Source organism: Podarcis cretensis (assembly GCF_951804945.1).
Source record: "Podarcis cretensis genome assembly, chromosome: 14".
Lineage (NCBI taxonomy): Eukaryota > Metazoa > Chordata > Lepidosauria > Squamata > Lacertidae > Podarcis > Podarcis cretensis.
Window position 1 is genome coordinate 1,260,155 of NC_137183.1, and position 21,883 is coordinate 1,282,037.

General features: G+C 42.7%; 2 protein-coding genes across 7 annotated transcripts in view; one reads left to right on the forward strand and one right to left on the reverse strand.

Moving 5' to 3' along the window:
* CIB2 (calcium and integrin binding family member 2) overlaps positions 1-21,883 on the forward strand; it is a 50,702-nt gene that overhangs the window by 26,995 nt on the left and 1,824 nt on the right. For 3 of the 5 annotated variants that reach the window (XM_079953512.1, XM_079953510.1, XM_079953514.1), the window contains 3 exons: positions 6,523-6,634; positions 13,097-13,244; positions 16,796-19,358. In XM_079953512.1, coding sequence (XP_079809638.1) covers positions 6,523-6,634; positions 13,097-13,244; positions 16,796-17,028 — 493 coding nt within the window. In that variant the 3' untranslated portion in view covers positions 17,029-19,358. Of the gene's footprint in view, positions 1-6,522; positions 6,635-13,096; positions 13,245-16,795; positions 19,359-21,883 lie in introns of those variants that run through there. The other 2 variants (XM_079953511.1, XM_079953513.1) reach the window with 1 other exon arrangement.
* SH2D7 (SH2 domain containing 7) overlaps positions 1-21,883 on the reverse strand; it is a 60,699-nt gene that overhangs the window by 25,805 nt on the left and 13,011 nt on the right. The window lies entirely within an intron of this gene.

Consider the following 21,883-nt stretch of genomic DNA (forward strand, 5'->3'; position numbering starts at 1 on the left):
ACCCAGTTCTTTAACTGGAGATGCCAGACATTCAGCTTGAGACCCTTCTGTATGCAAAGTGGGCAGAGGTAACTTGAGTTGCTGTGGTGTCCAAAGCTTCAGCCTACAATTTTTTATTTTTTTTTAAAAAAGAAAACCCACAAGCCATCATTTCTCTCCATCACATGTCTCCCTCCCCCCAATAATGCCTACTCATTTCCCAGCCCATCTGTTTTTTTAAAAAAATTCTCCCTTTAGGCTTCAGGACAAGAAACCCAATTCAGCAAATCCAGGTGCCCAGGAATGCGCTTTTGCTCTCCTGCAGAAGCATCACAAATGAAAATGGAATGTTCAGTCGGCTGGCAAATTGCTGACTAAACATGGCCCACCCATCCATTGGCTGAATGTGATATTTATCCTGGATAGCTGCCCAGTTTCTGTGTCTCCACCTCACCTGGCCCCTTCTCCCCTCACATTCAAAGCTGCTCATCTGGACAGAGCAGGGATTGGATAGGTCTGAGTGGAATCCCTCAGCTCCACCTCATCATTGCTCCGAGTTCCTGGCATCCCTTTGCTTCTGCTCCAGTTGAATCCCAGAAGGACTGAAGGGATTTCAGAAGGGATCCAGAAGGGATTTCAGAAAGTCAAAAGGATTCTGCTCATGTGTCCTAAATTTGTGGGGTGGGAAGAGAAAAATCTTACAAACTAATATGCAGAGAAAATTGAAATCCATCACTTCTGAGTTTGAAAAAAATGTGTAAATAAAATTTCTTATCAGCACCATTATCCTACTTTTAGAAGGTAGCAAATTCTTCTGAAGCAGCTTACAAGTAAAATTTAAAAAAAATCAGTAATAACCTTACAATATCAGGATACTTCCCACAGTGGTGGTGTTCTTGTTTTTTTAATTTTTATTATTTTATTTATATTGTTACATCATTACAATTTTAATATAACCTTGCAATCTTTTTAAAAAATGAACATTGACTTCCCTCCTCCTTTCCGTGGGTTCTTTCTAATATCTTTTACTACTGCATATGATTATTACTCCATATTGTCTCGTTTCTCGTTTCATTTCTGCATATTTTGTACTGCTGAATTTATTCTAAACCTGCTAACGTTTTTACCTGTTTACAGTAGTTCTTCATATATTCTACAAACATTTTTCTAATCCTCTTTAAATACTCTTTTATCTTGCTCTCTTATTCTGCTGGTTAGACTCACCAACTCATCATTTTCAGCTGCCATTCCTCTCTCTTGGGACTGCTCCCTCCCTCTACTTTTGGGCATATACAATTCGAGTTACAGTTGTTGCATAGTGAAATAAATTCTTATACAGTAGTTCTTAGGAACATCTGACTCAATTATTCCTAAGAGAAACGCCTCTGGTCTTTTTGGGAATGAACTTTTAAACATTTTTTATCACATTATAAATAATCTCACCAGATTCTTTAGCTGCTCTGCATGACCACCACATATGATAAATGTCCCCTCTGTTTCTTGGCACAGTGTGGCTGTTCAGCAGTATTGGGTGGGAGAAAGAGGGCCTCAGGCACATTTTAGGAATGTAAGACTATATGTTCTCATTGAAAATGAGAAAATCCCAGAGAATATTATGAAAATGATGTACAGGTGGTACATGACCCCAGTCAAGCTTGCAAAAATCTACCACTTGCCCGACAATAAATGTTGGAAATGTAAGAGACGGAAGGTACATTCTTTCACCTTTGGTGGACGTGCCCAAGGATTAAGGCTTTCTGGGAAATGATCTATAATGAAATGAAAAAGGTATTTAAATATACCTTCTTGAAGAAACCAGAGGCCTTTCTCCTGGGCATGGTCAGCCAATTGGTGCCAAAGAAGGATAGAACTTTTTTTATGTATGCAACAACAGCAGCAAGAATACTCATCGCAAAACATTGGAAGACACAAGATTTACCCACCTTGGAAGAATGGCAGATGCAAGTAATGGAATACATGGAAATGGCGGAAATGACTGGCAGAATCCGAGACCAGGGAGAAGAGTTGGTGGAAGAAGATTGGAGGAAATTTAAAATCTATTTGCAGAAACATTGTAAAATTATTGAATGTTGATGACATTGAAATGAAACAAAGGGGTTCTAGCAACAAGGTTAAGATTAGGTAAGAATGGACTAATATTAGATGAAAATTTTGAAGTTAAAATATGGGAGGAAAAATAATAAAGGATAAACCAATAAACCATCAGATGAACTTGCTGAACCAATTTTTAAGTGGAATACAAAAAAGGGAGGCGTGAGGAAGTCAGGAAAATATGTTAACTAAAGAAGAGATACTTAAAAAAGAGGGATTTTTCGTTTTTTCTTTTTTCTTTTTTCTTATTGTCTTCTTATGTTAATTTGTACTTCATGTATTTTTGTATTTTTGTGGTTTTTTTGTACTTTTCCCTGTGTTCTTTTTACCTATTGTTTTATTGTGAAAATTGAATAAAATATCATTAAAAAAAAAAAGAAAATGAGAAAATCCCATCACCAGTGAGGAAAACAGTTGCAGAAAAGGCATCGAGCACCGTAAAATGTATGCTGGAGCAGTTTTCTACTAAATCTCATAAACACTGGTTCACGTCTCAGGGTTTGGTGTTTCCTTTTTTGGTGGGGGTGCATGAGGGGGAAGGAAAGGATCCTCCTCAAATCCGAGGCTCTGGAAATGGTGAGATATGTACCCCGCCCCTGTCCATGCACATTCCTGGGCAATGGTTTGCAATCTCTTCTGCAGGCCAGAATCGACTGGCATTGTTGTGGAGGAGACATAATGAGATGCTCAGAATCTCTCATGGCCTAATGGCCACTCAAGCCTTCCTAATCAATGAGCTATTACCAGCTTTTATCTTCCATTCCCAGCAGTTTGCCTCCTGGGAAGTTATTGTCACAAAGGTGGCAGAGGTCTGCACAGCCGGCTAGAGTTGACCTTACAGCCTAGCAAAGAGGGCACTGCCCTGCCAACTGCAGCCATCCCCCCACCTGCCTGACTTGTCTTTTACAACCCGTCAGGTGCTGGCTTCACTTGCATTGGCTCTGGTGCCACCTGCTGTTGGTCTCCCTGCCTTTCACCCTACCAGTCCCAATATGCACCAGCTGAGATGAGCAGGCCCTGGGTCCACCTCCTGGTTCCCTGGCAACCAGTGAGAGCTGGAAAGACTAGCAACCAATCAAGAGGCAGAATGGAACTTAAGTTAGCTACTGACAGTGGGATAGGGACTTCCTGTCTGGGTAGGCAGAGGGATCATCTTCTCTCTCTCTCTCTCTCTCTCTCTCTCTCTCTCTCTCTCACTGTATTTTTCGGTGACCATAAGATGCACCTAGTTTTTAGAGGAGGAAGACAAGAAAAATAAAATATTCTGAATGAAACAGTAGATGTATGATTTTTGTGGTTCATGCTGTGGCCATGTGATCTGATGGTGAATTTGGGGTGACCTAATGCAAAAATCTTGAGGATCCATGTGGATCCATACTTTGTAACCACGTTTTTGCACCCAGGCAACAGTGGGTGCGTGATTTTTTTGGTGCAGGCTGTAGCCATGGACATGTTATGTGATCTGATGGTGAATTTGAGGTGACCCAATGTAAAAATCCTGAGGATCCATGGGCTTTTACCTCCCCCCTCCCAGGCAGCCTCCGCTAGCATCCCTTATCTCTCTTCTGATCCCACCGATTAGCTGTTTCCTTTCAACCCTCCCTTCCCTCTTGTTTGCCTTAGGGTCTTTTCCTTAGCTGGAGCAGTTTTTTGCTCCTCCTTTTCTTCTAATTTCTCTCCTTATTGCTTTAGTCTTCCTGTTTCCCCACTTTGCAAGTTTGCTGTTCTTACCTCCCCACTCCCAGGCAGACTCCTTTATCTCTAGCGTCCCTTATCTCTCTCCCTGATCGGCAAACGATCAGCAGCTTTGTTTCGACACCCACTTCCCTCTTTCAAAAAAGAAAAGAAAAGAAAAGGCATGATCTGCTTTTTGCCCCTGGGCAATTCGGCTCCAGGGACCACGCATTCGCTCCATAAGACGCACAGACATTTCCCCTTACTTTTTAGGAAGAAAAAAGTACGTTTTATGGAGCGAAAGATACAGTACTTTATTGAAACAATACTTTAAAAACAAACGAACAATAAAAACAAAACAAAACAATGCAGTAACAATACCAAAGAACAAAAACACCCACAAAAAATCACATGTTCCTTTGATTTCCATTCATTCCACAATGTTTTCTAGGCTTCATTTTCGATTTCACACTTTGAATTATCATTATACTCATTATACATGATTCCCAACACGAAGGTTTCTGGGGTTTTTTTTGAATGAACATTTAAAGATTTTTTTAAAGTTCATTATATATAATGTCCCAGAATTCTCTAACTTTCACACCGTTCCACCACATATGTAGCATTGTACCTTCTGACTTCTTAAACCTCCAGCAAATGTTCAGTTTTTAAAATACGTTTTGGCTAATTTGGCTGGAATCAGGTACCATCAGTAAAACATTTTCATCAGATTTTCTTTCAGATTATAACATGCGATGAATTTTATGTCTACCTTCCAGAGTCTTTCCCACACATCAATTGGATATTATAGCCAAAATCCTGAGCCAATCGAACCATAACTGATTTTACCTCCTCCTCCTTGACTTTCCAATCAAGGAGGAGTTTATACATCTTGGATAAAAGTTTTTATTTCAATTGGATTAAATCTTTCTTTTATCTTGATAACTCTGCTGCAAAACCCTTTTGTTTGTCTTTTCTAAATATTTCATTAAGTTGAGAATATTGGAGCCAATCAGTTAGTTGTGTTCGGATCTCCTCAAATTTCTTTAAGCTTTATTTATTATATTTTTCTTCCAGCAAGGTTTTATAAGTTGCCCAGTTCTTTTTCATATTTTTTTTCCTAACTACAAAAGCTTCTATAGGGGAAAGCTACCAAGGGGTTTTCAGTTCGAGTAAATCTTTATATTTAGTCCATACTTTGTAAAGGGGTTTTCTTATCATATGATTCAAGAAACCCTTGTGGACTTTTACCTTGTCATAAGCCAAGTATGTGTGCCAATCATAATGGCTGTCAAACCCCTCTATGTCCAACAGGTCTGTGTTTTGCAGTACTACCCATTCACGGATCCAAGATAGGCATGCTGCATTGTGATACAATTTGTGATCAGGCAAGGAAAAAACCCCTCTCCCCTTAACATCAATTAATAGCTCATGCTTAATCCTAGGTCTTTTCCCTTGCCATGTGAATTTTGAAATGTCTCTTTGCCATTCCTTAAAGCAGCGTATTCCCCCTAACACCAGAATAGTCTGGAGGGAAAAAATCATTTTCGGAAGGACATTCATCTTAATTGTGGAGATTCTTCCCCAAAAAGAAAGATGTAGTCCACCCCAAATTTCCAAATTTCTTTTTATCTCATTCCAAGTTTTTACAGAATTATCCTGATATAGGTTGATATTCTTTGCCATTAGCCAAATCCCTCAGCACTTGACTTTCTTCTTCACCTCTAATCCAGAATTTTTTTGAAATTCGTTCTTTTCCTCCGGCCCTATATTTTTAACTAACTTTTTTTTTTTTACAGTTAACTTTAAAACCGGCCACCTGTCCAAATTCTTTTATCACCTCAATCACTTTTGGTAAACTTTCTTTGGGGTTTTCCATAGTAATGATAAGGTCACTGGCGTAAGCTCTCAATTTATAAGATTTTTTTCCTAATACTATACCTCTTATAACTTCATCATTCCTTATTTTCTTATTCAGAATTTCCAACACCAAGATAAATAGTAATAGGGACAGGGGACACCCTTGTCTGGTTGAGGGGTCATCTGCACTCAGGGCTCCTCCACACTTCCCTTTGTCCCACTCCTTTTCCACAGTTTAGTGTGGAATTGGAACAAACCACAATTGGGGTATCTGCAGATTGCCAGAAATTTATTTGCCAATAACAACGAAAGGCTAGACTTGAAAGTTTCTCTTTAAAGAATGTGTCCCAAATTGTTCCTGACCCAAATAGGAATTCAAATTATGGAAAAGGGGAAAGGAAGGTGTACTGTTTCAAGACGCCTGCCTATCCTCTTGCAGGTTCTAAACCATGGTCTGAAATTGTCTCATGGTCTATTAAACAGTAATTTTCCCCCCAAAAGCAGCAACCCCCCTAGAGATATGTGGTGCCATTAATCAGCAACTTATTTCTGATTTGGTTGCAAGAAAAGTGAGCATCTCTTGGAAGAATAAGCAGTGCTATTAGTACATTTTCCTAGCTGGGACTTCTTGAGGATGCATTGCCAGCGTTGCTTTAGTTCAACAATCAGACCTCCAGCAGAGATGATCAGTATAACATGTATGCCTGGTCTTGGGCTAAGCTGAAATTGCTTTGAGAGGAAGACTCAGCAGCTCAATCCCCAGCCTATTTTGTTTGCAATAAAAGAGGGCTTTAGAGCAGCATGTCTGCCTGAGTCTGTCTGCACTGTGGAATGGAAACAGTTCTTTACAGCCTCTTCTCTGTGTTGTTCTGTTTGTGTCTCTGTGCTTGTTTACAGGTTGCATGGCCGCTACCACGAACTGGCACCAAACATGGTACCTATGGACTATACGAAGAATCCAGATGTTAAACTACCTATGCAGCTTATAGTGAACATGCCAGAGCTAAAGGTATTACTTTTCATGTCTCCATTCTACCATTCTTCTGCAGCCCAACCCCACAAAATCTTTGACTGGGGGGACTGACTTTGGCTGTAAGGCTGCGTACACACCATACATTTAAAGCAGATTTGAAACAGATTCTTTCTCTCAAAAAATTCCAGGCACTGTAGTTTTCACCTTCACAGAATTACAACCCCCAACAAACCTTAACAAACTGGTGCCCAACTTTTTGAGGGGGGAAATGTGCTGTGCCTCCTCCTCACCGCACTATCTCCATTCCTCCATTCTTCCTGGGAGTCACCAATGGGGAGAGGGCTGTTGTCCTCAGGTCCTGTTTGTAGGCTTCTCAGGGCCACCTGGTTGACAACTGTGAAAACTGCATGAGGGACTAGACAGGCCTTTGGCCTGACTCAAGAGCCAGGCACTTCTTGTGAGCTTCGTTTCTTTGCTTAGATCGGTTCCTCACTTCCATGTAAATTCAGCTTCTTTCTTTTTAAAAATGTTTTCATATTTGGCTATATGGGTATACCACCTTCCCCTGCCTCCCTTCTTCCATAGATTCCCAGGGCAATCCCTGACTTCATCCAGAGTCTATTCTCGAGCCATTGCAGCTTGGTTGCTTTGACCTGCTCACAACCTTGAGGATTACTTTAAATCATATCCATGGCCTTGTAACTTCATATATGCACAGGGTGATCGACCACTCAAGACATTATATACAGGAGTCTAAATTCTTGGGTTGAGTCAACAGACAAGTTAATTTTAATACTTCACATTTTGAAGGAAGCTTTGAGATGATCAGTTGCCATATGATACATTTGTATGCTCAGTATGGAACAAAGGAAGGTGGAGGGGAGAAAAAGGTACCAGATTGCAAAATGGGAGATCACAGCATACAATATGGAGCCTAGACACTGAGGTCCACCTCCAAGGATCTTCTGGCGGTTCCCTCACTGCAAGAAGTGAGGTTGCAGGGAAGCAGGCAGAGGGCCTTCTTGGTAGTTGCGCCCACCCTGTGGAACAGCCTCCTGTGGAAGGGCAACCCAGCCAGATGGATGGGCTACAAATTGTTGTTGTTGTTGTTGTTGTTGTTGTTGTTGTTGTTATTAAGCAAGGTGGTGGTCACCTGCTTGAGCCAGCATGTCATGGAGGTGCTGCTTGTATGAACCTGGGCTTTCACATGGAATGTGGACTCAGGGTTTCCATGATTTATTGCAGGCTGAAGAAGAGTGTCCTAACTCCTGGCATGATGAATGGCATGGTGCCTGCCACGTGTCCATCCCCATTTGGAAGACAGTGTTTACTTGCATTTCTCAGTATGTCTAGATGAGTCTTTCTGGCTCAGGAACTCAGCCAGTGGCCCACACACTGCTGGGTTCCAGGTGGAGGTTGCAGCCACTTGAGGGTTTTCAGCAGGAGTTCAAGTTCAGGGTCGCACCTTGAAGTGGAGCTCAGGTTGGCAACTCACACAAGCAGACATGAGTGTTGCTTCCTCCATCTCACTCCATCAGCTCCTCAGAATCCATGGCATCACCCTCTGAAGGGGAGGAATTTGGCCCAGGAGAGCAGGATGCAGGTGCTCCTGCCTGTATGATCCAGACCTCTGAGTAGCCACTGCATGCATTGGAGCACCCCAATATTCTCCAACTCTTTCAATTTTTTGGGTGGGGGGGAATTCCCCCAAATGAATGAAATTGTGGGCATTTTTTTTCTGCACTTCAGTTAAAATTAGGTAGGGTCACCTGAGGGCCAGATAACATTTGTTGGCCGAACGCATGGGGGGCCCTGGTATAAGAGTGCAGCCCTGCGGTACGATTTAGGTTCATTACCTGCTTCTGAGTATCCTTAATTCATCACTTTGCAAACTGCCATCACCGTAACTGGATCCTGTGGCAACATACTCAGTTGTAAGAGAAACCAGTTGGTGGTAATGCAGGGGCGTGGAAAGGAGAGAGAGGCTGCTGAAGTCCTGGTTTGCCCAGGATGTTATGTCTGGGTGCAGATAATAACTCTTCAGATGGCTGCTGCTCACGTTCCAACCTGGGCATGGGGGGAGACAGCAAATGGCTCTGCTCTGCTTTTTGCAATGGAAACACATGTCTTACTATTTCGTCCCAGCTTGGCCCATCCTCCCGGTGGACTGGCAGGGGACTTGTGTACAGGGACTGCAAGAAAAGAAATTTGCCTTGTGTTGGCATCACTTTAGAGGAAGCGGTATGGAACATTCTTGGCATGTGCAAGGCATCTCCAGGTAGGGCCTGGGAAATATCCTTCCTAAAACCCAAAAGAGCTGCTCCCGGTCAGTGTAAACAGTGTTGAAGGAGATGGACCAACGGCCTGACTTTGTATAAGGGAGCTTCCTGTGTTGCTGGAACTGGCGCACTGAGTAGATGAGTGGGTCCAACGGCCAAGAAGGCAGTTTCTGCCCGTGCCGTGGAGGGAAGTGAGGGGCAGATGGGGCTCATCCACCTGGGAAGGGAGCCCATCTAGGAGAAGGAGAGAGAGAGCACAGACTTTGCAGGCCAAAGGTCTCCAGTTGAATTCCTAACTTCAGGATTTCTTCCTGAATCCTTGGAAAACTGTGGCCGTCAGTGCAGACGGGACTGAGAGTGATGTGCAAACTATCCGAGTCAGCAGAAGGCAGCTTCCCATGATACACTGCTTTTCCAACTTGGGCTGGGATGTAAGCTTTGGTGAGACAGGCTTCACAAAATCCCGGCTCCCCGCTGCCCTCCCTGCCTGCTTTCTCTAGCCCTCTGAACAAACTCCTTCCCAGCCCCTCTACTTGCCAAAACATTGTTTCCCTTCCTGACGTCCTGGGTGGTAGTAAGAGTAGGGGTGGGGTTGCCTGGGGAGAATGAAGTTCTCTTTGTTTCTTTGTGGCTGATCAGCTGCTCTCCCTGTGCAAAGGTCAGACGGGGCAGGGTTTCTGTTGAGGCAGGTGAGTAGCTGTGGGAAGAGCTTATCAGAGCTTGCAGGGCAGTTTGTTGATGGGCCTCTCTAAGTTTAAAATATAATGGGGTGCATGTGGATGTGTACATAGAGTTTAGGTTGTTTTTAATTGCCACTGCCCTTATGGTTCATTTAAAAATGTTTTTCTGGGAATATAAGGGAAGTCACTGAGAGGTCATATTTGCCCATCAGTTGGGCAGTGTGATGTACCAAGTTTTTAAGGGGTAATCCATTTGAGAGCTCAATCGGGCATTTTTTTGGTAGCCTACCGTTGTCCATCTGTTGAATTCTAAACCGGTAGCAGAGGATTCTTTTATTTATTTGGCTCTCTTTGCTCAACATGCGAGTTTCCAACCTGACCATGGCAGATTGCATGTCTCTGGGTAAACCTAAAAGGACTCTTAAAAATGATTCTGTGGGGATTCCAAACCAGAGACATTTGAAGCACCATATAAAAGCTGGGCCATTGATTTTGCTTTATAGATAGAGCTGGATTAACCAGATTTCCACCTTTACAAGCAGCGAATTTCAAAATAGCTTTTGCTGATTTAAAGGCTTGCAAATTTAATATTGGATAGCTGTATATTCCAAGATGCTGTTTCTGAATAAACCAATCACAGATATTTAAACGTATTTACTTAGTTTATGATGTGTTCATCCAGGTGCCAAACATGCTTTTTAGGGCGCTTCCCAAATACAATGACCTGCATCTTACCGCAGTTTATAGATAAAGCATTCCTCGTGCAATATGAACTTAATTTCGCAAGCAGCCGTCTCAGGCCTACCTGGGTTCTAGATACTAGTACTAGATCATCAGCATACATTAAGACTGAGAATTTTTGGTCAAGAATTGTGACAGGGGCAAACCGTAAGCCCTCCAGTTCTTTAACCATGTCATTAATATAAAAATTAAACAAGAAAGGCACCAAAATGCATCCCTGTTTGACTCCAGTAATGGTCTTAATTCTAGTAGTAAGATGGCTGGCCATATCCACCTTTACTTGTATTGATGTGTCAGTATATAATGTTTTGATGAGAAATAATAGATGACGGTCTATATTTGTCTTTTCTAATTTCTGCCACAATGCATGTCTAGGAACCGTATCGAAAGCTGACTTTAGATCGATAAAAGCAACATATAGTTTTTGCTTCAAATTATGGATGTATTTACATAGCAGAAAGCACTGGTCCTATGTGGATTTCCCTCTTTGGAAACCTGCCTGGGCTTCAGATATCCCCTTATTTGTATCTGCCCATTCTTCCTGTCTCCCAAGAAGGAGCCTGGCATATAGTTTAGAGGCTACATCTAACAAACTAATGGGTCTATAATTGGCAGGATTTTTCTTATCACCCTTTTTATATATTGGGGCAATTATACTCAGTTTCCACCCTTCTGGTATGCGACCTGAGCTGTTAATGTATGAAAACAGTTTTGCAAAAATGGGTGACCAGAAATCCGGTCTTATCTTATAGATCTCCATTGGGACCATGTCTTCTCCTGGAGCTTTATTGGCTAGTTGGCTTACGATTAGCCTCTTAATCTGATTGGGTGTGACGTCTAGCCATTCTGGCAGTTCTAATAACTGAGTATAGTAAACTTGTGAGGATGAGTTAGAGCGGGGGCTGTATATTCCTGTAAAATATGTCACCCAATCCTTTCCTTGAACAGATACTTCTAACGAGTAGCCCAGCCCATTTGTACCTTGGCCAACGAGATGCCAAAATTTTCATGAGTTTTTTTGAAGTGCTGCATCTCCCAATGCTTTCCACTGTTGCTCATAATATATTTGTGTCTTGTTTTTAAGTAATAATTTATAATTGTATCATAATTGGGCTACCAATTATCTTGCTTGTAGAGCAAGATTGTGCCTGTCATGTTTTAACTTCAATTTTCTAAGATAGGCATTTTTTGCTATTCTGACATTCCTTATCAAACTTATCTTTGAAACTTTTTATTTTTTTACTCACTAGCTGTGGACATCAGTGGGCGCATTTGGTTGATTATGTTCTAATAAAGTCTGATTATGTTTCCTGTTTCTAACAACATTTTCCCCTTTAATAAAGCAAATAAATGAAATCCAGGATCTGAATTATTTTTTCTTGGACCTATGCATTCCATTTTAACCTCCTATTTCCAAGTATCAGATATTCTGTTTCATCCAATAATTTAGGAAAGGCAGGAGAAACGAATGATGTCAGAGATAACTCAAGTAGAAAGTGGTCACTTTCAGCTCTGGGAATTATCCTAAAGGTGTCTCAGTCAATTGGCACATTATTGGATGTTAGAATATAATCTATGGTGCTAGTAAAGCCTCTGGGGGAGATAAAAGTAAAATAACCCTTGATTTACAGTTAAAGGGGGAGGCGAGCCACTGTTCTGTTATCATGTTTGGATTGTATGTCTGATTTGGCAAAAACTCCCCTGGAAAGGCTGATTTATGAAGCAACTGGTCTGGGAAAATTAATGAGCAGACGCTTAGACTTTATTTCATCGGAACTGTCAAAATGGCGCCTGCCGCTCGAATAGGACTTTTGGATCAGTGTGAAAGTCCACACAGAAGCAGAATAATGCTTGCTTCAACTCGCCTGTGGAAACAACTCAGAGGCTATTAAGAAGAAAAACGATAACAAGAAGATTGGAAGATGGGACTTGTGAACATTAAAGCAGCAGAAATATGAGATGATTGGACCCTTACTGAACTCGAAGCATGGGTACCCCCAACAAAAATTTAAAAAATTCGGCAAAATATTTGGATTTTATGATATGTATTGGTATAATTTGGATTAACTAATGTGATATGATTGGATTGTTAAATGGAAAACTTAATAAAAATTATTTTTTAAAAAAGTAAAGTAACCCTCTTGATCCCCTTGACCATGCCCATTGCATAACAAAAGGTTATGCTTAATTATAAGTTCACAAAGATATTTCCCAGTGTGGTTTCCCATTGCTGCCCTCTGACAGATTTCGGGTTTGTTCTCCAAGTTTAGTCCAGATAATATTGTACTTTGTGGGGAAACAAGGCCAATCCGGGCATTGAAGTCGCCTCCCAAGACAAGCCAAGGGTTGGGAGACAGAGAGTCTATACTTTCAAGTAGTTGGGAGCAACTAGTCATTCCTCAGGAGCTGAAAAGCACCAATGATTTGCAGGAGCTTGAGAAAAACTCAGCGTTGAAATGGACTTTTTACCGGTGATCTCTTGTGGGGATTCAGAGTTCTTACTTATAATTGGGATTTTGTATTAGGTTGTACACAGTGTTTTTTCCCTAGAAAAATAGGTCCCGGTACTCAGCATGAAGTTGTAACCGTAAGTGCTGCACTTTTTAACAACAAAAAAGAGGTGCTGGTACTGCGTACCCTTGAGTGCCCCCTGGGAAAAAAGCCCTGGTTGTACACTTGTTTTGGGTGATACAGAGAGACTTTTAAAGGAGTGTTTCAGCTAAAGTGCTGCCTTTTTGGGTTTCTTTTTAAAAGAGAAGCAAATCTGCAAGTCGCTCATGCATTCTGTCTGTCTGCAGGAGAACCCCTTCCGGGAGAGGATTGTCCACTCCTTTTCTGACGATGACGAGGGGAGCCTCAGCTTCAATGACTTTGTTGACATGTTCTCTGTACTCAGCGAAACGGCCCCTCGAGAGCTCAAAGCAATCTACGCCTTCAAGGTCTATGGTAAGGAGAGGAATTGGCATTGGGTTAGAACATCGACCAGAAGGGAAGGGAATTTTGTTTTGGTCCATTTCAGATTTATATTTAATAAAATTTATGTTGTTGTTGTTGTTTAGTCGTTTAGTCGTGTCCGACTCTTCGTGACCCCATGGACCAGAGAACGCCAGGCACTCCTGTCCTCTACTGCCCCCGCAGCTTGGTCAGACTCATGCTGGTAACCTCGAAAACACTATCCAACCATCTCGTCCTCTGTCGCCCCCTTCTCCTTGTGCCCTCCATCTTTCCCAACATCAGGGTCTTCTCCAGGGAGTCTTCTCTTCTCATGAGGTGGCCAAAGTACTGGAGCCTCAGCTTCAGGATCTGTCCTTCCAGTGAGCACTCAGGGCTGATTTCCTTCAGAATGGAGAGGTTTGATCTTCTTGCAGTCCATGGGACTCTCAAGAGTCTCCTCCAGCACCATAATTCAAAAGCATCAATTCTTCGGCGATCAGCCTTCTTTATGGTCCAGCTCTCACTTTCATACATCACTACTGGGAAAACCATAGCTTTAACTATACGGACCTTTGTTGGCAAGGTGATGTCTCTACTTCTCAAGATGCTGTCTAGGCCTGTCATTGCCCTTCTCCCAAGAAGCAGGCATCTTTTAATTTTGTGGCTGCTGTCACCATCTGCAGTGATCATGGAGCCCAAGAAAGTAAAATCTCTCACTGCCTCCATTTCTTCCCCTTCTATTTGCCAGGAGGTGATGGGACCAGTAGCCATGATCTTCGTTTTTTTGATGTTGAGCTTCAGACCATATTTTGCACTCTCCTCTTTCACTCTCAATAAAAGGTTCTTTAATTCCTCCTCACTTTCTGCCATCAAGGTTGTGTCATCTGCATATCTGAGGTTGTTGATATTTCTTCCGGCAATCTTTATTCCGGCTAGGGATTCATCCAGCCCAGCCTTTCGCATGATGAATTCTGCATATAAGTTAAATAAGCAGGGAGACAAAATGCAGCCTTGTCGTACTCCTTTCCCAATTTTGAACCAGTCAGTTGTTCCATATCCAGTTCTAACTGTAGCTTCTTGTCCCACATAGAGATTTCTCAGGAGACAGATGAGGTGATCAGGCACTCCCATTTCTTTAAGAACTTGCCATAGTTTGCCATGGTCGACACAGTCAAAGGCTTTTGCATAGTCAATGAAGCAGAAGTAAATGTCTTTCTGGAACTCTCTAGCTTTCTCCATAATCCAGCGCATGTTTGCAATTTGGTCTCTGGTTCCTCTGCCTCTTCTAAATCCAGCTTGCACTTCTGGGAGTTCTCGGTCCACATACTGCTTGAGCCTTCCTTGTAGAATTTTAAGCATAACCTTGCTAGCGTGAGAAATTAGTGCAATTGTGCGATAGTTGGAGCATTCTTTGGCACTGCCCTTCTTTGGGATTGGGATGTAGACTGATCTTCTCCAATCTTCTGGCCACTGCTGAGTTTTCCAAACTTGCTGGCATATTGAGTGTAGCACCTTAACAGCATCATCTTTTAAAATTTTAAATAGTTCAGCTGGAATACCATCACTTCCACTGGCCTTGTTATTTGCAGTGCTTTCTAAGGCCCATTTGACTTCACTCTCCAGGATGTCTGGCTCAAGGTCAGCAACCACACTACCTGGGGTATATGAGACATCCGTTTCTTTCTGGTATAATTCCTCTGTGTGTTCTTGCCACCTCTTCTTGATGTCTTCTGCTTCTGTTAGGTCCTTTCCACTTTTGTCCTTTATTATGGAAATCTTTGTACGAAATGTTCCTTTCATATCTCCAATTTTCTTGAACAGATCTCTGGTTCTTCCCATTCTATTGCTTTCCTCTATTTCTTTGCATTGCTTGTTTAAGAAGGTCTTCTTGTCTCTCCTTGCTATTCTTTGGAAATCTGCATTCAATTTCCTGTATGTTTCACGATCTCCCTTGCATTTTGCTTGCCTTCTCTCCCCGCTATTTGTAAGGCCTCATTGGACAGCCACTTTGCTTTCTTGCATTTCCTTTTCATTGGGATGGTTTTCGTTGCTGCCTCCTGTATAATGTTACGAGCCTCCATCCATAGTTCTTCAATAAAATTTATACACTGCTTAATTGTAAATAAAAATGTAATAAATAAATAAGTGATAAATTAGAAACAGATTAAAACACACAACAAAGTTCTACATATCACCGTAGGCTTGTCTACGCAAAAAGATTTTAGCAGGCGCAGAAAGAGTTCAGTGAAGGCTGAGGTCAATAGACAGGGAGTTCCAAAGTATAGGTTCTGCCACACTAAGATACAGATTTGTTTACAATGCGGAATGAATATTATGCGACACCTCTGGCAGTTCTACAGATTGAAGCAGCTGAAGGGGCCATGGCAGAGGTTGGACTAGATGATCCTCAAGGGTCCCTTCCAACTCTATGATTCCCTCAGCTTCCTGGGGGTGCTGTGTAGTTGGAAATGGTGCATTCACTCTTGCCTTATGGAACAACTGCAATTTTTTTTAAAAAATAAAACCTTGGGCTTCTGAGAAGCAACATTCTCAGAAGCATATAATTGATTTAGTATAACAACTGCTTTTAAATTTCACCAAAGTGTTTTTTGGGTGGGGTGGGGGCCCGATATTTTTTAAAAAATGCTTTCTGATTTATTTTCTTTATTTCAGAATGACCTACCAGATGCCAGAGCTTTTGCAAATAAATCCACGCCGACTGTTTTACTGACAATTACCCAACATGCTAAATGTCATTCTGCAGCTCTATAATTAAATAGGGCTGATGCTAATCCTGCTTCTTGGGCCAAAGACAACAAAACAAATCAATGCAATGGCCTTTTAATTGCCATTCTCTTATGCATTTGCAAGATTAATCGGCAAGCACCTGGTGTAGAGCAGCCAACACCTGCCGAATTCGCCCCCTTGGCCTGCTGTTTTGTAAAGTGGAACTGGGGAGGACTGTAATGGTCACTTAATGGTTACTTGGAAAAGTCGCCCCTGTAGCTCTAAACTCTGTGGACCCCCCCCCCCCCCGTGCTGTAAAGCCTTCTGGGCCACAGACCTGAGCCTTCCCCAAGCAGATGAGGAGCCGTGAACAGGGGCAGGAAGCAGGTGAAGTCATGGTCTCTCCTCAGCTCTGAACTGTGGCCACAGCCACAACATACATTGAATGCACATGGCTTCCTCCAGGCATCCTGGGAACTGTAGCTGTGAGGGGGCAAACTATGGTTCCCAAGCCCATGTGCTTTAAATTTGATCTGAATTATGACCTGGATATGACCCATAAATCGTGATGGCCAAGAGTGGGACCTTCATGCCCACTTCTCAATTCCAGTTGCTGGGGGACAAACAGTCCCCATTGGTGGGATTTTCAGAGGTATCTGGTTGGCAGGATTCTGGATGAATGGTTCAGTCCAGCAGAGCTCTTCTGATATTCCTGACTGAGATAACGTTCACACATCCTTTAGTCACCTGCCATTCAGGGGTTCCCTTTGGGCTTACGGTGTCCTTGGAGAAGAGGCATATCGACCACCTGTTTTCTCCCATCTTTGCTTGCCCAGATTTTAACACAGACAACTTCATTTGTAAATCTGATCTGGAAAAAACCCTCAACAATTTGACAAAAGAAGAGCTGACAGAGGAAGAGGTGAGCCTGGTCTGCGAAAAAGTGATCGACGAAGCGGATATGGACGGTGATGGCAAGCTTGGATTTTCTGATTTTGAAAACATGATTTCCAAAGCACCTGATTTCCTCAGGTACATGTATAAGCATTTGCAATGCTCCCAGAATTGATTGACTTCCCCTCACCCCCCAGTTCCCATTCCCCCCTTTATTCTCTTTGCATATAACTATTTTTCTTCACTTAATTTCAATTTCATTTTCACATCCTAATTTTACCTTTAGTTCATAAATGCTACAACAATCCTGCTAATGTTTCAACATTTTTACAGTGTTCTTTAAAATACTCTATAATTTTCCCCCATTCTTGATTAAATTTTCCTTCATCTTGGTGCCTGATCTTCACGGTTAATTTTGCCATTTCGGCATAGTCTATCATCTTAGTCTTCCATTCTTCTTTCATTGGGACGTCCTCTTCTTTCCATTTCTGGGCAAGTAGCATTCTGGCAGCTGTGGTTACCTACATAAATAGTCTCTTTTGCTTCTTTGGCACTTCATCTCCTAATATTTTGAAACATTTTTTTCATTTCATTGTATATCATTTCCCAGAAGCCTTTTACCTTTTTGCATGTCCACCACATATGAAAAAACGTACCTTCTTTTTCTTTACATTTCCAACATAAGTTAGATGAGTTTTTATACATCTTAGCAAGTTTTACAGGTGTTAAATACCATCTATACATCATTTTCATATAGTTTTCTTTTAGCGAACTACATGCCGTGAATTTTAAATTTTCTTTCCACAGCTTTCCCCATGATTCAAATGGGAGCAGGCTTTCCTTTCAGGATGGGATGAGGGCATTGCTTCTGTAGCGTTGTTTGCAGATGTGTGGAGAGGAGGAGCAGAGCATAAAGGAAGGTGCAGTCAGGATCCTGAAGATACTGGGTTGTAGCCAATGTAGCGCCAAGTTAAAATCACTTAGCAGTTGTACTTACTGTGTTGGTGAAACGCTTTGCACCAGTAGAATGTAGCTGAGCAAGAGAACACCTACCGTAAGCAAGTTGCTGGCAATTTTGTGGTGCCATAGATCATGAAAAGGGTTGTTCAATGGGTTTAACCTAATGCAACGGCTGTACTGAATTCCTCTTTGCACAACATTAACACTCACCCATCTGCTAGTGTTCTTGCATGAGTGGACACAGAATGGTGGCTACAGACCATTGGCTGCATTCTGCCCCACAACACTCTAGAGACAGGAAAAGGATAAAGCCACCGCTCAGATATCTCCAGATGGAATTTGCAAGTTCCTTTTGAAGATAGGGTTTTACTCCTGCGAGGTGAAGGTAAGAAATCCAGGAATTTAGCATCACTGAAATGGGGCAGCAGCACATGCACATGCCTGCGCACACCCACACCCACCCACTAGACAGGACTGCCCAAGAGGTAGTAGCAAAAGACCGGAGTTTGGGTTCGTTCTTATTTGGGATTTGCTTAATGGGGGAATGCAATTACAGGTATAACAAGATTCTGAGTTTCAGCACAGCCTTTCCCCAAACAGTTCCTACTGCTTAAGTGGTGTATTGGGTTGAAAAAAATTAATTAAATTAGGATTGATGAATCAAATGCTGTGGTTCAAATACCACCACCTCTCCCTTTTTGGAACTGAAATAGTCAGCATTACCGGAACAGATACTTATTTTAGGAGTTACGTAACATACATTGAATATACACTAAAAACAGAAAGATAGTCATATAAAATAAAAGTTAAATATTCTAACTGTATGATTAAACAGAACCACCAATCGGATTATGATACTTTTTTTAAAAAGAAGAAAGCTCCCTTGTATATTTGATTTGACTTGCTTTTAAGTGGTAACAACTAGGCTCATTACTAAACAAGAAAGTTGTAGCACATCTCCGTTGATAAATTTTAACTTATTTCACCCAAAGAACCACAAATTTTATTCATTTTTTTATTTATTGGGGGGCTGCAAGGCTTCTTTCTGGAATTCACTCAACTTTCCACTGAACTACAGTTCCAGGGGGCTTTGGGATTGAAATACAGGCCTACCAATCATAGGAAGGCACCTTATGTTGAATCAAACTATTGGTTGATCAGCCTTAGGATTATTGACTCTAATTTGAGCCTGTGAGGATTCCTCCACCCATCTAGCTGGGACTAATTGCCCTTTTCCAGAACTGTCTCATGCAGTGACCCTGATCACCAAACTTGCTCATTTGATTCTTCCCCTTTCGCTTGCTTTGCATCATTCATGTTTATTAAATTAAATTAAATGGCTGGCCTTTCTTTTAAACAATGAACTTCCTTGATGCAATGCCCAGAAGGCACTATGTAAATTAAACAAATAGTCATGGAAGGAGATGGGATGAGGATTGGGGTGGAGGAGAAAGCACTCTAACTTCATTGTGTTAAATTCATTGTTGCCTTCTCCCTGTCTTCCTGTCATTATCTATCTAGAGGTCCTAGGATGGGTTACAATAGTATAGTTGTCAGGGCTGCCCTAGGTCCCAGCTCACAAAGGACCAACGCCAGTCCGTTGTTATATACAAAAGTCTTTATTGAAACGCAGTTTCAATTTCAAAGCCGCGGCGTGCAGCTCTACGTCTCAAACTCTAGACCGCTGAAGCTCCGTCTGAATCTCCACCCCCCAGACACCAGTTTAAGACTCTAGCCTTGCTCCACCTCCTCCTCTGCTCTTTCCTCCTCTGGGTCCGCCTGTCCGCTGGGGTGTTGCCCTTTCTGGACTCTTCTGATGCTGAGTCCCCGGATTCTTCCCCCTGCCTCCGGCGTGCTTTAGGACCTGGCTCCCAATCCGTGCTTCCTGCTGTCCCGCGCGCTTGTACATTTGAACTTGGCGTGCGCGCCCAGCCAGCAACCTTTCTCCTGACCGTTACACTGCTCCTGTCACTGCTCCCCCCCTCGGGGGGGCTAGCTGGACCTGACTTCCCCTCCGTTCCCTCACTCTGCGATGGAGGCGTGGCCAGCTCTGACTCATCTTCTCTCCCTACTGGAGGAGACGCTGGCCCTGATTCATGGGACTCTTCCCCCCCACTCTGCTCTGGTGGGGGAACTGGTCCTGATCTCCCTCTGCTGCTTTGGGAGTCCCCGCTGGCCCCTTGCTTCTGGTGTGTCCCCCCTGGGACCCCCCTTGCCCTGGCCATCGGCGCCCCCCTCTGGGAATCTTCTGAATCGCTGGAGAAGCTCATGGAATCTCTCGGGCCACTGTCATACTCCCCTACGCTGCCCTCACATTCTTCCCCTTCGCTCTCCGTTTCCTCTCTCCCCTGTGTCTCTGCTCCTGAACCCCTGACAATAGTGTGCAATTATAAAAAGATGAAACCATTGCATTACATGCAAGAATGTTGGTTTGATGACATAAGGATCCACACTCGCCATTGAACTTTGGAAACAGCAGATAATTCCTGTAAATGGCAGGGTGAAGAGTTCTAGATTGGCCTCCTCTGTGTGCAGAGACATTTGGGGTACATGGATTCAATCCTGCGAGCCTCCTGCCAACCCCCTTCTGCACTTTAAAGAGGCACTGTCCAAACACCTGCTGACCCCCCCCCCAGCTGCTTGTGAAATGTAGGCCTTCTGGCACAGGGGCTCTGGGTCACAATCTGGACAGATAGCTTGACTAGGCAGAGTTGATCAAATCATTCTAAACACACTTTTAAAGCACATGCTCTCTCCCAAAGAATCCTGGGAACTGTAGCTTGTTAAGGATGCTGGGAATTGTAACCCAGTGAGGGGTAAACTACACCTCCCAAGAATCTTTCTCTGTGGTGGGGGAGCCGTGTCAAATGTGCTTTAAATGTATTTTGTAGATATGTTGGTCTTTTGCATCCAAAATATTGGACTGGCCTTTATAATCCCTCCCCCCTAAGTGCACGCTATCTCTGAGAATGACAGCAATCCCAGAGGGTTTTAAATTACTCCATAAAAGAGGAAGAGTTGGCGCCAGAGGAACCCAGTATCTTTGAGTTACTGTCCTGCTGCTTCTGTATATTGTTACTTTCATTACTCCTTGTAGTATTAGTCAGCTTCATCTCAGTACATCTGGGCTGCCTTTGTTTATACTGCACAGGGAACTTACCAGATCATGATTGCCTCTCTCTTCCAAGTTCTTACGTGCATATTTTTGAAAGGATTTCACTCTTTGAAATCTTTTTTGTTTTTCTTTTGTTTTGCAAAAGCAGATATGCATAGAAGTGCTGGAGGGATCTGGTAAGTCATCTAGTTAACCCCCAACCCAGCTCAGTGCAGGAAATCCAGATTTTGGCCATATCCACAGTGGACAACAGGTCACAGGAAATATAAAAAAACAATGAAACAATTGGTTCGTCTAGCTCGGTATGACCTACCCAGACTGGCAGCAGTTCTCCAAGGTTTCAGATGGGAGACGTTTAAAGTCCGGGGATTGAACCTGAGACCTTCTGCATGCAAAGCAGATGCTGCACCCCTGGAGCTGCAGCCCTTCCCTCTAAGCGCGGAAGAGGAAAACTAAAAAAACTCCAATGACAACCCATCCCTCTGCTCTAATAGCTGGCCAGGACAGAGGAAATTGTCTGTGCTGGACAGAGTCCAGAAGTAGGAATAAGTTGTAAATGACTGAGGCAGTGGCTGGTTCAGAAAATTTGATCCCTGTAGGTTTATTTCACTTTAAAAAAATGTTATCATTTTGAGGCTGCTTGTATTTTAATGGACCCATTAGCACTCAGAGCTGGCCATGGCTTAAGTGTTCTGTTCTACAAGACTGGTTACATTTCCCACAGGAAATTGTTTTATAAATCATTGTGGAAGCTAAAACTCTTTTTATTTTTTAAAAAAACAGATCTGTATGGATTGGTACAGGTGGTGCAGCAATAGCTTCAGCAGAGACCGACAGTGCCTTGCCCAGGGTTATCTGAGCGCCTGATAGCAACCTGGCTTGATTACTGCATTGCATGGCTATGTGGTTGCCCTTGGAAGCTATTTTTGCTACTGCAGAAAGTGGCACAGCCAAG